Raw genomic sequence first — 13,315 nt, 5'->3', positions numbered from 1 at the left:
AAAAATTATAAACACAACTTAAAACCACATTAAAATATTATAGATATGTTTTATATATAAATATATTGTATATTTTATATATTTTTAAACATGTCTGTGTGTACGAGCACACCTGTGTGGTTTATCTTTATATATTTATTTGATTTTTAGAGCTATCCCTCTCAGCAAGTGACTGACTATCATACATCATAAAACATAAAAACAACTAAATGATTGCAATAATACAAAATACAAAAAGACCCACAACCAAGTCTTCATGGCCTGGCAAAAGGCCAACACGGTTGAGGTCATCCTGATATCTGAAGGTAGGAGCTATAACATAAAAGGCACATTTCCTTAGCTGAGAGGACTTTCAACCTGAATTGAACTAGTAGAAACACCCAGGAGAAGTCTTCCCTTAAAAAACCCAGCCCCAAGCCAGGAAGGGCTTTGTGGGTGATAACAAGCATCTGGAAACACACAGGCAACCAATGCAGCTCTCAAAGCAGTGACGTTATGTGTGTCAAATACATTCACAAAAATAGACTGGCAAATGTAGTTCATGTGTCACAAACGTTCTTTATCGTCCAGGAAAGCAAAAACCAGGAATGCAGGTACGAGGTGAAATCAAGGGTTTAATCCTTAACAAGCAAAAAGTCAGTAGTGAGAGTGAATTGCTCCCAGTCCTTTACATAACTGTGCCACACCCCATAACCCCACCCCCAGCTGCTAACCACCTCTGCCTGGCTGTTCTAAAAGCCTCTTCCATTCGGCCACACCCTTCCTCTGGCTTGGCCCCACCCTGCTGTGTTCCAGTCCGGCTGCCCAGGCTCGGTTCCACACTTCCAGCGTCGTTCGAGCCTCTTTGCTCCAACTAGCTGGCAATACCCTCTCCTCGGCCTCCAGAGGCCTCCCACGTCTCACTGGGCCAGATAGCAAACGGCCGCTATACAAATAGGTAATAGAAAAAATGAAAGTAATATTGAAAGTCAGTTTGATCTAGTAGTTAAGGCTCCAGGCTAGAACCAGGAGAACATGAGTTCAAGTTCACCACAGCCATGAAATGGCTGAATGATCTAGGGCAGAGATCATTCTCGGTTGGCGGACTGGAGGGAAAAGGAGCGGGAAGCATTTTGCGCATGTACACGCGCACACACACAAACAGAGCCTCAAGCATGAGTGATGCAAATGGGGTGGTGCTAGCGCCTGTGTGACACTCACTAGAACTGCCCTGTTCTTGCCATGCGAGCACTAGCACCACTCTTTGCACCCCATTTCGCTATATGTCCTGCATCCCGGTGGCCACCAGGCCATGGCCCGGTAGTGGACTGCAGCCCACAGGTTGGGGACCCCTGATTTAGGGCCAATCTCTCTCTCCCTCCCCCCTCTCTCTTTCTCTCTCTCAGCCCAGCCCACCTCACAGGGTCATTGTTGTGGGGAAAATAGGAAGAGGAAAGTGTATTGGATATGTCTGCCTCCTTGAGTTATTTGTAAAAATAAAAACTGGATACAAACAAATAAAACAAATAAATAAAATAAACCTTAGAAAAGAGGTCAATTTGAATTTATACTGTTGTAAAAGAAAACTGACTTCTTTATATTTCTTTTTCTTTCTTTCTGCATTTTTTTCTGTTTCTTATCTTAGTTAATTTTTTATTACTGTTTTCCCTTTTTAATGAAAAAAATCCAATAAAATTTGCTTACAAAAAACAAAGTTACTGTGAAACAATCAAATGTAGAAGTGCTATAATCTACGTTTATTTTGGCAGCAGTGGCAAAGGACTTCTGCGAGACTGAGAAACATAAATGAATTTTATGTTACAAGAGTACAGAGTCCATTCCTTCCCCACCATAATACCAGGAGGAAATGCTTTTGAAGAGGTAACCAACAATTCAGGACTTGAGAAACAAGAAAGAGTGCCTTATATGTTACCACTGAGTTCTCATTTGTTTGTTGTGTCAGAGAAATTACGTGCAGTTTGTCTCCTGCATTTTTGTCGCTTCATTAGATCTTGACATTTAGGGCACCTGATGCCACCAGAATCTGAAAAAGTATGCATAGATGTAGGCAATTACGGTCCCTTTACCACCTGTGGACTTCAACTCCCAGAATTCCTGAGCCAGTATGACTGAGTAAAGAATTCTGGGAATTGAAGTTGATGGGTTGTAAAGGGGCCATAATTTTCCATCCCTGGAATAGATGTATGTATAGAGGAGCTGTGGTGGCGCAGTGGTTAGACTGCAGTATTGCAGGCTAATTCTGCCGACTGCCAATTGCTAACAGTTTGGCAGTTCAAGTCTCACTAGGCTCAAGGTTGACTCAGCCTTTTTTCCAAGGTTGGTAAAATAAGAATCCAGATTGTTAGAGGCAATATGCTTACTCTGTAAACTGCTTAGAGATGGCTGTAAAGCACTGTGAAGCAGTATATAAGTCTAAGTCAGGGTCTTCAAACTTGGCCCTTTTATGACTTGTAGACGTCAACTCCCAGAATGCCTCAGCCAGCATGCCTGGTCTAAGTGTTATTGCTACTTCAGGCAGTTCCTCTGGATATACCCCATGTGGACATCCATTTACTGTTTCTCACACAGTTGCATACTGTAGTTCTCCAATCCAGTAATTGTATGTGGCCATGAATTAATGAACCATGTACTATTCAGGTATAATAATATCATGCGATATTGGATTTGTGATTGTCCTGGAATCCAACTTCACTGCATTACTCACAAGATCAAAATGATGAAATTGACAAAAACTTTCCTTATCCTGCCTTGGTACAAACATATCCTGGAAACCTTTTTAAATCACCTGTTTCCCAATTATGTTACTTTCATTTCATCCAGGGTCATCTACAACTCTAGTGGTGTTAAAAATTTAATTTTACTCATATTCTGACATTGACCAAGATGCATGAAAATGATTAAACTTTAGCAGCTATTACCTTGGAAGGAGGTTAGGTGATTGACAGTAACCAAAAAGAGGGACAAACAGGATAGAAATTGTAATGGGGCAGCTAATTTTTTCAACAGCTTTTTGGAAAGACCAGGACAAGTGGACAATATTGCGAGATTATCTCAGCAATGAGGGCTTTCTCTTTTGAAACTAAAACCACTGAACTAAAATGAAGGAAGCCTTCATATAATTCCAGTCTAAGAACCTCCAATTGTGTAGCCCAAGGCTGGAGAAATGCTTTTGATTTAGACAAATTGTTTACCTTAAACCAGGAATTCTTTCTCATTTTCAGACGCCCCATCCACATGTCAGTCAACAGCATCTGGGTGCATGTGTGAGACACAAAAGGTCGCAAACCCACTGACACAGCCAGTTTCAGACATGTTGAGTTACTCCAGTTCTTCAGCTCATATGTCAACAGCTTCATGGCCATCTGCTCATTTTGTTTGAATGCATTATCTAATACATCTAGAGCAAGCTGCCCAAACTCACTACAACAGCAAAATAAAATAGGAGAAGGGGAAGGAGAGTTGTGGCTGTTAGAATAGAATCAATCATAGTAGCCAAGGCGATTTGCATATAACTCTGCATCATATGTGCAACATGACTCTGAAGATTTACGTACTTGAATGAGCATTATGCCAAGTGCAATGAAGAGAGCAGTCATATACAACACTATGGTTTTCTATGGTTTCAAATTAACCTATTTCTTTCAGAAAATCCAAACATTCTTCTATAATTATTCTGAAAATCACAGGCTCAGATTTCTATTAGTATTATTTTTTACTATCATCAAACACATGTATGAAAACTACAGGGTAACTAATTAAGGCAAGTGGAAGGGGCCATGATGTTTCAGAATTTGAAATTTTGTTTTAGACACATAAATAGATTTTATGTTTTCTGCTTCAAAATGGCAGGAAAATAGTCTTGGTGATCTTGGTCAAAAGGGGGAGAATTAAAAGGGGGCCCAATATAAATATATTCCTGGGATGCTTATTCCTGATTTATGGTAAAACTCTCATCAGCTTTAATAGATTGCAGCTATATTTTTAAAACCTATTTAACTACAATCATACACATAATTACTCGGCCATTAATCCCATTATGTCTAACGAGACTTAGTCTTTTATACTTCCTATCAGATTCTATTATTATAATCAGATAAAGTGAAGATGAATCACAGATAGGGACAGAAAGAAGAGATAAGCTTCACGCTGATGCTATGAAATAATAACTCATTTTAGGAATAACGTCAACATTTCAATAGATTTTAACCTAGGCGTCATTCAGAGACAGGAAATGAAGTATCTCAAATAATGAAATTAGACATATAGAACCTTCAGCTTAAAAATAATAAAAAAACATAGTTCATAAGTAAACCAGAATTTGCATTCATCATTTTTAATATAATGTGATGGACTGCAGCATCATTAAAAAGTAAAGAATGCACATAAGACCTAGGAATTCTAGACAAAAATTTGAATTAGTGCTTAGGGGTGATTAAATCTATTTCAAGCCAGCTCTTTGCATGCTGAGCCAAAAGATTTCTCCTGCCATAACATTAAAAAAATGTATTAAGCAACCAAGAGAAAAGTGTCTAATTGTTCTAAGAACTACAGATCATTATCCAAAGTGAAAGGAAAACCCCTACTTTGAATACTTCTTCATTTCCTCTGCTGTGTCATCCTCCATGTTGCATTGTTTGGCTTCACGTGCCATGGCTCTGTAGAGTTTGCAAGCGACCACAGCCTTGACCATTGCTTCCTTTCCATGCTGCCAGAAGAACCTAGCCATCTTCTGCCTTTTCATCAAAACCGCCCAAACCAAGAGATCATTGTAAGGATAAATAAAGCCCACTGACTTTTGGTCATCAGACACTGTGAATTCATCTTTCATCTTCTTCTTAGATTTATGGAGATTTGTTGGTTTTTCCTACACGTTCATGAATAAAAATTCAGTATAAGTCATTAAACATTTAGCCTTTCAATCCTACCTTTCTTTTCTCAGTTAAGCTTAGCTTTGTGTCCTGGTGCCTCAAAGTTAGAAGCAGGAATATGTAATACTTAAAAGGTAAAAACATTGTATGGAAAATTGTTAGTTCACAAATGGAACTGCAATACACGAAACAAACGGCAGAAAACTGTATGCAATGATTGATATTAATTTTTTTGTGTGGTTGTCTTACATCTAGGCAATTACACAAAGTGTGTATATTGGAAACAAGTACTAGTACAAGTACAGATAAATACAAAGTCCACAATCCAAACCACAATTTCAATAGCTACAATTAAAAACTAGGGAAAGCTACCAGGTCTCATTAAGTGGTGAGGATTATGACTATATTCTGTTGCCCTTGTGGTGAAGTTTTATTTTGCCTCAGTTATGATGGCAGTGAATGCTGATATCCTTACCCATTTAACCTAAAACAGATTAAGGAAAGCAATTGGTGGATTCTCCTGGCTTCATTTTTATGTCAGTGAAGAAAAAAACCACAATCACTCTCTTTAATATATGATACAACAGGAATGAGAAAATATAGGGAAACGCTTGAATGGAAAATGGGCAGATGCTGGAACATGTTTATGCTTTAGGCATCTGTCAGATTGCCTGACTAATAAGTTGCAAGCCCAGAAATAGTCCAGATGTGTGATCTATTGCTTGGATTATTTCTGAATTTAGATCTAGCAATCTTTTGAAAAACCACTAAACCACTAAATAGTTGCAAGCATACAGGAGGGAAAGCATGGAACATTACAGTGCTGAGTCCCACTTTGCTCTGCATCACATCTGTGACCCACCAGCTGGACTAATAGATGAAAGATAAGGAGTAATTGATCAAGAGACTGAATGCTAAAAATAAGCTGAAGGCTTCAGGAGGAGCCCACATGAGACATGACAAGGGCTTCAGAAAGGCATTAGATAGGCAAATGCCTTTGCAGAATCCAGGAACCTAGTCTCCTTTTTAGCCAAAGGCAAAATGGCCACGGAGAGCAGTGCACAGAGAGTGGAGCAGAAGGGGTGTTCCCACAGCAGCTAAATGCAGCAAAGAGGATCAGGGCATATCTTAGGCTCTGTCAATTATATTATTAATAAAGTAGGCTAGATCAGGTCCATGACAAAAAAAAAGTGTTTTGGGAGAAATGAGTAAGCACCACTTTAACAACTACAGCAGTTTTAAAGTTCAGCTAATGATGACTTTAAGCTGCTCCCGTTGTGAGCTGTCAATGGGATGAAAGCAATGTCATAAAAAATATTGCTGGAACTTGTTTATGCTTCAGTTTTTGTTTTGGGATCTGAGGATGAGCAATCAGATAGGAAACTGTCTAAAGAAATATTTATTTTGCATGATAAATTCATGATTATTCGGGGATCAAGCGGTAAACAAGTATAATTTATAATGAGCCATAATTCCAATTCTATAATCTAACTCTGTAATCAGCAATATTTCTAATTCTATCATCAGCCATGTCTAGCAGAAAAAAAATGGGTGAAGAGCTTCTCAAAGACTTAGGAGAGCTGAGAATTATTTGTTCACTTAGCAAAACCCTACAATGACAAAACTGTTGTTGACAGTCAAGTCTTGATAAGATCTATTCAGTCTATCCCTAGCTTAGGTTGGTTCAGATAGGTTAAAGTGTTTCCAAATGAACTCTATTAACTGACTTCAGCAAATAGCTGAAATCTTTCTCTACCTCTCACTACACAGTCTAAAATAAGAGAAGTATAGAAAGCCAGTAGTACTTCTAGCTCTTATCTGATTCAACCTTGTCTCAATGTACTAAAGAGATTTTTTTAAAAGCCAGTATGCCTGCCTCTTTCATCTTGTCAAGTGAACAAACAGGATCTCCAGTCTAATGCCCTTTTAACAAACTGCATGAGTAAACAAGATTCACAGTACTTTGTATTTGTACGGCTGAGCTGTTCTGATAAACTGGGAATGCAAAGTATTTTCAGCAGTTCCACTTCGACTCCCATTCGGATTAAGCTGATGAAGCGAGAGGTTCTGTGCCAGCCTGGAGACAACTTCCTGATTCTAAAGATTCATTATGGAAATAGAAAGAAATAGTTTAATTAAGACTAGGTTGCACAAACAATGTATCCTAGTCATGACAATGCTGATTCAAATGCATGCATACATGCAAAAACGTTCCTTTCTCAGTCAGTTAAATAATATGCTTCAAAACTAATCAAGGAGAGAAGCAACCTAGAACTAAGGAGAAACTTCCTGACAGAACAATTAACTAATGGAATAATCTGCCTCCAGAAGCGGTGAATGCTCCAATACTGGAAGTTTTTAAGAAGAGACTGGACAGCCATTTGTCCGAAATGGTGTAGGGTTTCCTGCCTTTGCAGGGATTGGACTTGATGACCTCCAAGGTCCCTTCTAACTTTATTATTATTATTATTAAAACCAATGCTTTTTTGTAAAAAAAAAAAAAAGGTGTCGGAACTCACACATGTCATACAACCCGCCTTGCCTACCCTACAAGGTACCATCCAAAAAAGGTGCCGGAACTCCGTTCTGGGCATTCTATGATAAAACAAAGCCCTGATTAAAACTATACAGAGTTTAATTTGCTTCACAAAAAGCATGTGTCATGGTTGTAAGCTGAGCAAAAAATAAGTACAGCAACTCTTCAACATCTCTTGGATATCAAGGAAGTACATTTCAACCTAAACTCTGTGTTTACATCTAACTTTTGAAGATAGCCGTTTTATTTCTTTATTAGACTTATATCTCAGTTTTTGTACAAGAGCTCTAGGCAGCATACTTAGTCCTCCCTCCTATTTACCACACAGCTGCAACTCTGTAGTGTAGACTGAGTCAATATTTTTTAAAAAAAAAAATAGTCACACATCTGAAATATTACACTGATTGTGTGCTGATCTAATGAGGGTCATCTATTTATTGTCTATGCCAATTTACACTTAAAGCAAAAGAGAAGAATTTTCTTGATTCTGCCGTCCCTCTCCAAATTAGTTGAACTTCCTTTGATAAGAATTACAAAACCAGCATAAGGAAAGCATTGGGAGGTAAGAAGTAATGATGCACTGTGAATGAAGGTGCTCCCCATACAATGTAAGAAAATGTGCCATGGAACCATGTGCTTGTTTACCTTATGTTCCCTGTACATATTATTGTATAAAATTCTGAAATGTTTTCTTGTGTAGCTGCTCTGATAAGCTCCACCAATCAAGTATTCTATAACCAATCCAATATCAATCAACGATATTTTATAGTCCACTGGAAGAGTACTCTGTAACACAAATATTTAACATCTTACATTGCAACAAAGGCTTGTTTTGTAATGTATTTAAGAAAGTGTTTTCTCATCACAGAAAATCTTTCAATTGCATTATTCTTCCCATCTTGTGAATTCAAGACGTTAACTTTGTTAAAATTTCTTCTCATGTTCTTGATTTTTTTTTAATTGAAATTTTTTAAAATTTTACAAAATAAGAAAAAACAACCCTCCCTAACCCACCCCAACCCTCCCACTCCCTCCCTCAATTTTCCCAGAGCTGAATATAGGCTTAATTAAATTTTTTTGAATTCTTAAAAAAAAATATAAACCATAGATAAGTCTAAATACGTTACTTAAACTACTAATAGAATAATTAACAATAATATATATATATAAAAAAGACATAAATATTAAAGAAAAAAAAAGAAAATACTTAAAAAAAGAAGAATAAAGAGAAAGAAGAAAAGAAATATAAGAAAGTAAAATAATAAAAAAACATATAAAAAGAAAAAGAAATAATACAATCTATAAAATATTAAAATTTATATATAAATTATTGATAAACTAAGTAATATTTTTATATCCAACTTATATTGTATAAAATCTATCCATTTCCCCCTACCACAAAAAACTTCTCTTGCGATTGATCCTTTAAAAAGGCCGAAATCTTTGCCATTTCCGCCAGATAGGATACTTTAAAAAAACCACTCTTGCAAAGTAGGCAAAGATTCCTTCTTCCAGTATTGCCCTATTAACAACCTTGCGGCTGTAATTAAATTTAACATCAATATATCCTCCTTAGTATCACAATCGGTAACAATACCTAACAAAAACAATTGTGGGGTAAATTTTACCCTCCTTCTAAAAATTCTTTGAATATTCCACCATATCTTAATCCAAAAGGTTTTTATATTTTTACACGACCACCAAATATGGTAATAAGTAGCATCCAAACAACCACATCTCCAACATTTGGGCTGTAAGTCAGGATACATACGAGACATTTTTTGTGGATCAAGGTGCCATCTATAAAAAATTTTATAAAAATTCTCCCTTAAGTTCTGGGCTTGTGTAAATGTAATATTTCTCACCCAGATAATTTCCCAGGTATCTAGTAGAACTGGTTCACCAAAATTTTGTGCCCATTTAATCATACATTCTTTAATTAATTCTGGTTCTGAGTCCAATTCTACTAGCAACCCATAAATTCTCTTAATATGAATTTGTCTTTGATCTTTTACTTGTTTAATAAAATTTTCATCTTCTCTAAGCAAGCCCACATTACGATCTATCTTCCATCTGTCTGCTATTTGTCTATACTGAAACCATGAATATATAATATTTTCTTGTGCTAAATCTTCCAAAAATTTTAACTGCCAAATTTTACCATCCCATCTAAGCAATTGTGCATAAGAAACACTATCCATCTTAACTCCTCTCCTTATCCCCTCTATCGCATGCCAAGGTATAGCCCATAATGGTATTTTAGAATCACTTCTATAATATTTCCTCCAAACCCGAAGTAAAGAAATCCTTATAATATGGGATTTAAAAACCCGGTCAACTTTTTTATTAAAAATTAAATAGGCATGCCATCCAAAAAGTAAATCCCAACCATCCAAGAGGAGTATGTTCTTGATTAAACTGTGATTAATATAATTTTTTTCTAATCCACAATTTATTCATCCATTTTTATTTTCTGGGAACTGAGCCAGTTAACTACGAAACACTGTAATCTAATATGGCGTCAATACAATTCAATGAAACAATTATTTGACAATATTTTTAAAATAGAGAAAACTGCCAAATAAAATAAAGAGACAGGTCAAATAATCTAGTTGTTGGCCAGAATGTCTGAAATAAAATAAAATAAAATATTTAGTATATAACTTAATGCTTTTATAGGAAGTTAACTTGAATATTGAATACAAGAATCACCTTTGTTGTTACTTTAGCTACTGAAGAACACTTAACTAGAATAAAGTTCCAAGATTTGAATATACATTAATTGTAGTAATAATTATTACAGTTAATAGTTTTTACCATTTTAATCAATACCATAATCCTCAAATGTTTACATCTTTAATTAGAAGATATCCAAATATCTTCCTCAGTAACAACAGCTCAAGACAAAAAGGAATGGACAACATTTCACAGAAGAATTTTCAATTATATCTTATTTAGTGCCATCTTTTTTTTTATTACAGTTACTACTATAGACCAATAGGATTATCACACTTCTAAGAAAGGTTATATATACCAAGGATGTCTAACCTTGGCAATTGTAAGACTTTCATGGCTGGCTGGGGAATTCTGTAAGTTGAAATCCACATGTCTTAAAGTTGCCAAGATTGGCACCCCTGATATATATATTTGTTAATAACAAAAAGTGATAAATTACTGCCTATAATAGCCCTTGCTCTTCATATTTTAGAATGGAATTACCTGTTTCACATCACAAAGAAGATGATGCAAAAGTAGATTTGTTGGCCCCTGTTTCTGGAATTTAAAAATACAAAAATAACACAAATAAATAAATAGCATGGATAAATATCACAAAAATAATATTTAATTGCACTTAAAAAGAAAGATTTAGCAATACCAATTCAGTTTTCTCGGATATTTGTGTATATCACCAGTAATAAACTACTGTTTAGTTGAATATAGTTATAATAAAAGAATGAATTACATACTTTAACTATACTTTTTATCTATGAACACAACAGAAAAATCTATGCTACAAATGATATTAAAGAAACAAAACCTGCTCGCTTTGAGTGAAATAACAAACTTTAAACTAAAAGGAATGGAGTTGAGAAAATTGATATTTCTATATCCATAATACTAACAATCTATTTTTAGCTTTTTTGTGAATAACACCAACCGATACTGCTTTTCAAATATAAAGCCTCTGATATCTTTTTAACCTTTACTCTAGTTTATTAAAGCTAGGAACATAATTTAGTAACAGTTGACTACAAGTAAAATTATGTCAAATAATTGATTCCAGAATTTTAGATTTTTTGCAGCACCTACCTGAAATTAATCATCTTCATTTCTAGATTTTATGGTTATAGGGAAATCAACCACATAGCACACACAGATACAGGGGCATATTTATTTTATTTTTATAATTTTATCCAATTTAGACACCACCCATCTCGCTATCCAAGTGATTCTAGATAGTTACCATATAAAAGATATACAGTTAACAACCACTTTTTTTTAAAAAAAAGTGAAGAATAAAAAAGGACAAAGTTTAAAAAACAAGTTTTTTAAAATATATATGTTCCTTGTAAGCATCACTTTCCATAATTTTAATCTTAAATCATGCAGGAGCATTAAAATCTCAGAATTTCTATAATTGTTCATGAGTTTTTCAAAAGCTTTTGAGAGACTTGCATGAAGAAATTGTGTGAAAGCTTCAGAATCTCACAAGACTTCAAATTTCTTTTAAAAGAACTTACAAAATCTCGAAAAGTATTCTTCAAAATGTAAAGCAATTATTGGGATTGAGATCACATTCTGTACCCCAGAATCTAAAATATTACCAGTCAGAATTAATTCAGGAAGCCCATTTGACTTTGATTTTCAACTCAAGAGAAATGTGTGTGTGTGGGGGGAAAGAACAGTGTAAAATTTGGGAGTTTTCTTGTTTCTTTTTTATTTAAAAATACCCAGGATTCATCTTAATCTCTTTCAACTATATTGCTTATTTACATCCCATGTCATTATTTTTCAATTTTTTTTATTATTATTTTTTAATCCTCAAGTGGACTGAGACACTTCCAAACACTGGAAAAGAAAAAGGCTCCTTAACAACAGGACCTTTTATTTGCTTTCCCCCCAATTCCTCCTACCATTTCACATAAAATCCAACCAATTTCCCCCCAAATCTTGCTTCTGATTTAGTCTTAATAATGGCTTCTGATTTAGTCTTAATAATAATTTTGGCTTCTGATTTAGTCTTAATAATAATTTTGTTCCACTGCCAATGATGTTCTACAGGACAGCTCTATTTTGTTTTGTGTGACATATGTCTATACCAGCCAAGGCAGTTGCCAAAAGAATTATACTGAGAAAATGGAAATGTGATATTACTCCAAGAATTAAGGATTGGATTTTAGAACAACAAGTTATTTTTTATCTATTTTATTGTTGTTGTTGTTAATTGCGAAGTCGTGTCCGACCCATCGCGACCCCATGGACAACATTCCTCCAGGTCTTCCTGTCCTCTACTATCTTCTGGAGTCCATTTAAATTCACACCTACTGCTTCAGTGACTCCATCCAGCCATCTCATTCTCTGTCGTCCCCTTCTTCTATTGCCCTCAATCTTTCCCAGCATTAGGCTCTTCTCCAGTGAATCCTTCCTTCTCATTAGGTGGCCAAAGTACTTGAGTTTCAACTTCATCTATTTTATAATAATATAGTATTTATAAAGCTGAATGATTTCTATACATTTAATATATATTTTTAGCTCTTTAGTGCTTATTCCCCCCCCCCAGGTTAAATAAATAATTTTTCTGGGGAATAAATAAATTTCAAGGACCTAACATTTTTATGGCTCTTTGTATTTATCCTGCAATATATTTAAACAGTAATGCCCAAGGCTGTACTGCCCAATACTATTTTGTTTCTTTGTTTCTATTGTTGAAAAGCCATTTATCACTGTTAAAAGCAAATCAGAATTTAAGGCACTCACAGTGTTGTATAGTTCTTCCAGTCGGGATATTGTAAGGAAGCGGTGTAGATTCACGCCATGTTCTATTAGCAATTTCACAAATTCCACACGATCCATAACCAGGGCATCCTGCATTGCTTGTTCAAGGGAGCCAACCTTCATACACAATGTGGGGAATGCAAGTTATTGGCACTAAGCCCTAGCAATAGCATTTAGTTTTATATACTGCTTCACAGTGCTTTACAGCCCTCTCTAAGCGATTTATAAAATCAGCATATTGCCCCCAATAATCTGGGTCCTCATTTTACCAACCTAGGAAGGATGGAAGGCTGAGTCAACCTTGAGCCGGTCAGGATTGAACTGCTAGAAGTTAGCCTGTAGTACTGCATTCTAACTACTGTGCCATCATGGCTCTATTGCAGTGATGGCGAACCTTTTAGAGACTGAGTGCCCA

At 35.5% G+C, this 13,315-nt stretch overlaps 1 protein-coding gene across 6 annotated transcripts in view; it reads right to left on the bottom strand.

The window, feature by feature from the left end:
* TRPM6 (transient receptor potential cation channel subfamily M member 6) overlaps window positions 1–13,315 on the bottom strand; it is an 82,935-nt gene that overhangs the window by 47,274 nt on the left and 22,346 nt on the right. For 5 of the 6 annotated variants that reach the window (XR_005558885.1, XM_039361472.1, XM_039361499.1 and 2 more), the window contains 6 exons: window positions 12,883–13,017; window positions 10,624–10,677; window positions 8,050–8,190; window positions 6,831–6,965; window positions 4,584–4,864; window positions 3,192–3,420 (listed from right to left, as the gene is read on the bottom strand). Coding sequence is in view for 5 of the 6 variants with exons in the window: in XM_039361472.1 (XP_039217406.1) it covers window positions 3,192–3,420; window positions 4,584–4,864; window positions 6,831–6,965; window positions 8,050–8,190; window positions 10,624–10,677; window positions 12,883–13,017 (975 nt within the window). In the remaining variant the exon portion in view is untranslated. The remainder of the gene's footprint in view (window positions 1–3,191; window positions 3,421–4,583; window positions 4,865–6,830; window positions 6,966–8,049; window positions 8,191–10,623; window positions 10,678–12,882; window positions 13,018–13,315) is intronic. The other variant, XM_039361482.1, reaches the window with a different exon arrangement.

Source organism: Crotalus tigris, unplaced genomic scaffold, assembly GCF_016545835.1.
Source record: "Crotalus tigris isolate CLP2741 ecotype Arizona unplaced genomic scaffold, ASM1654583v1 scf7180000017585.4430047, whole genome shotgun sequence".
NCBI lineage: Eukaryota > Metazoa > Chordata > Lepidosauria > Squamata > Viperidae > Crotalus > Crotalus tigris.
Note: the sequence above shows the minus strand (reverse complement) of the source record. Positions and strands in the feature narration are given on the sequence as shown.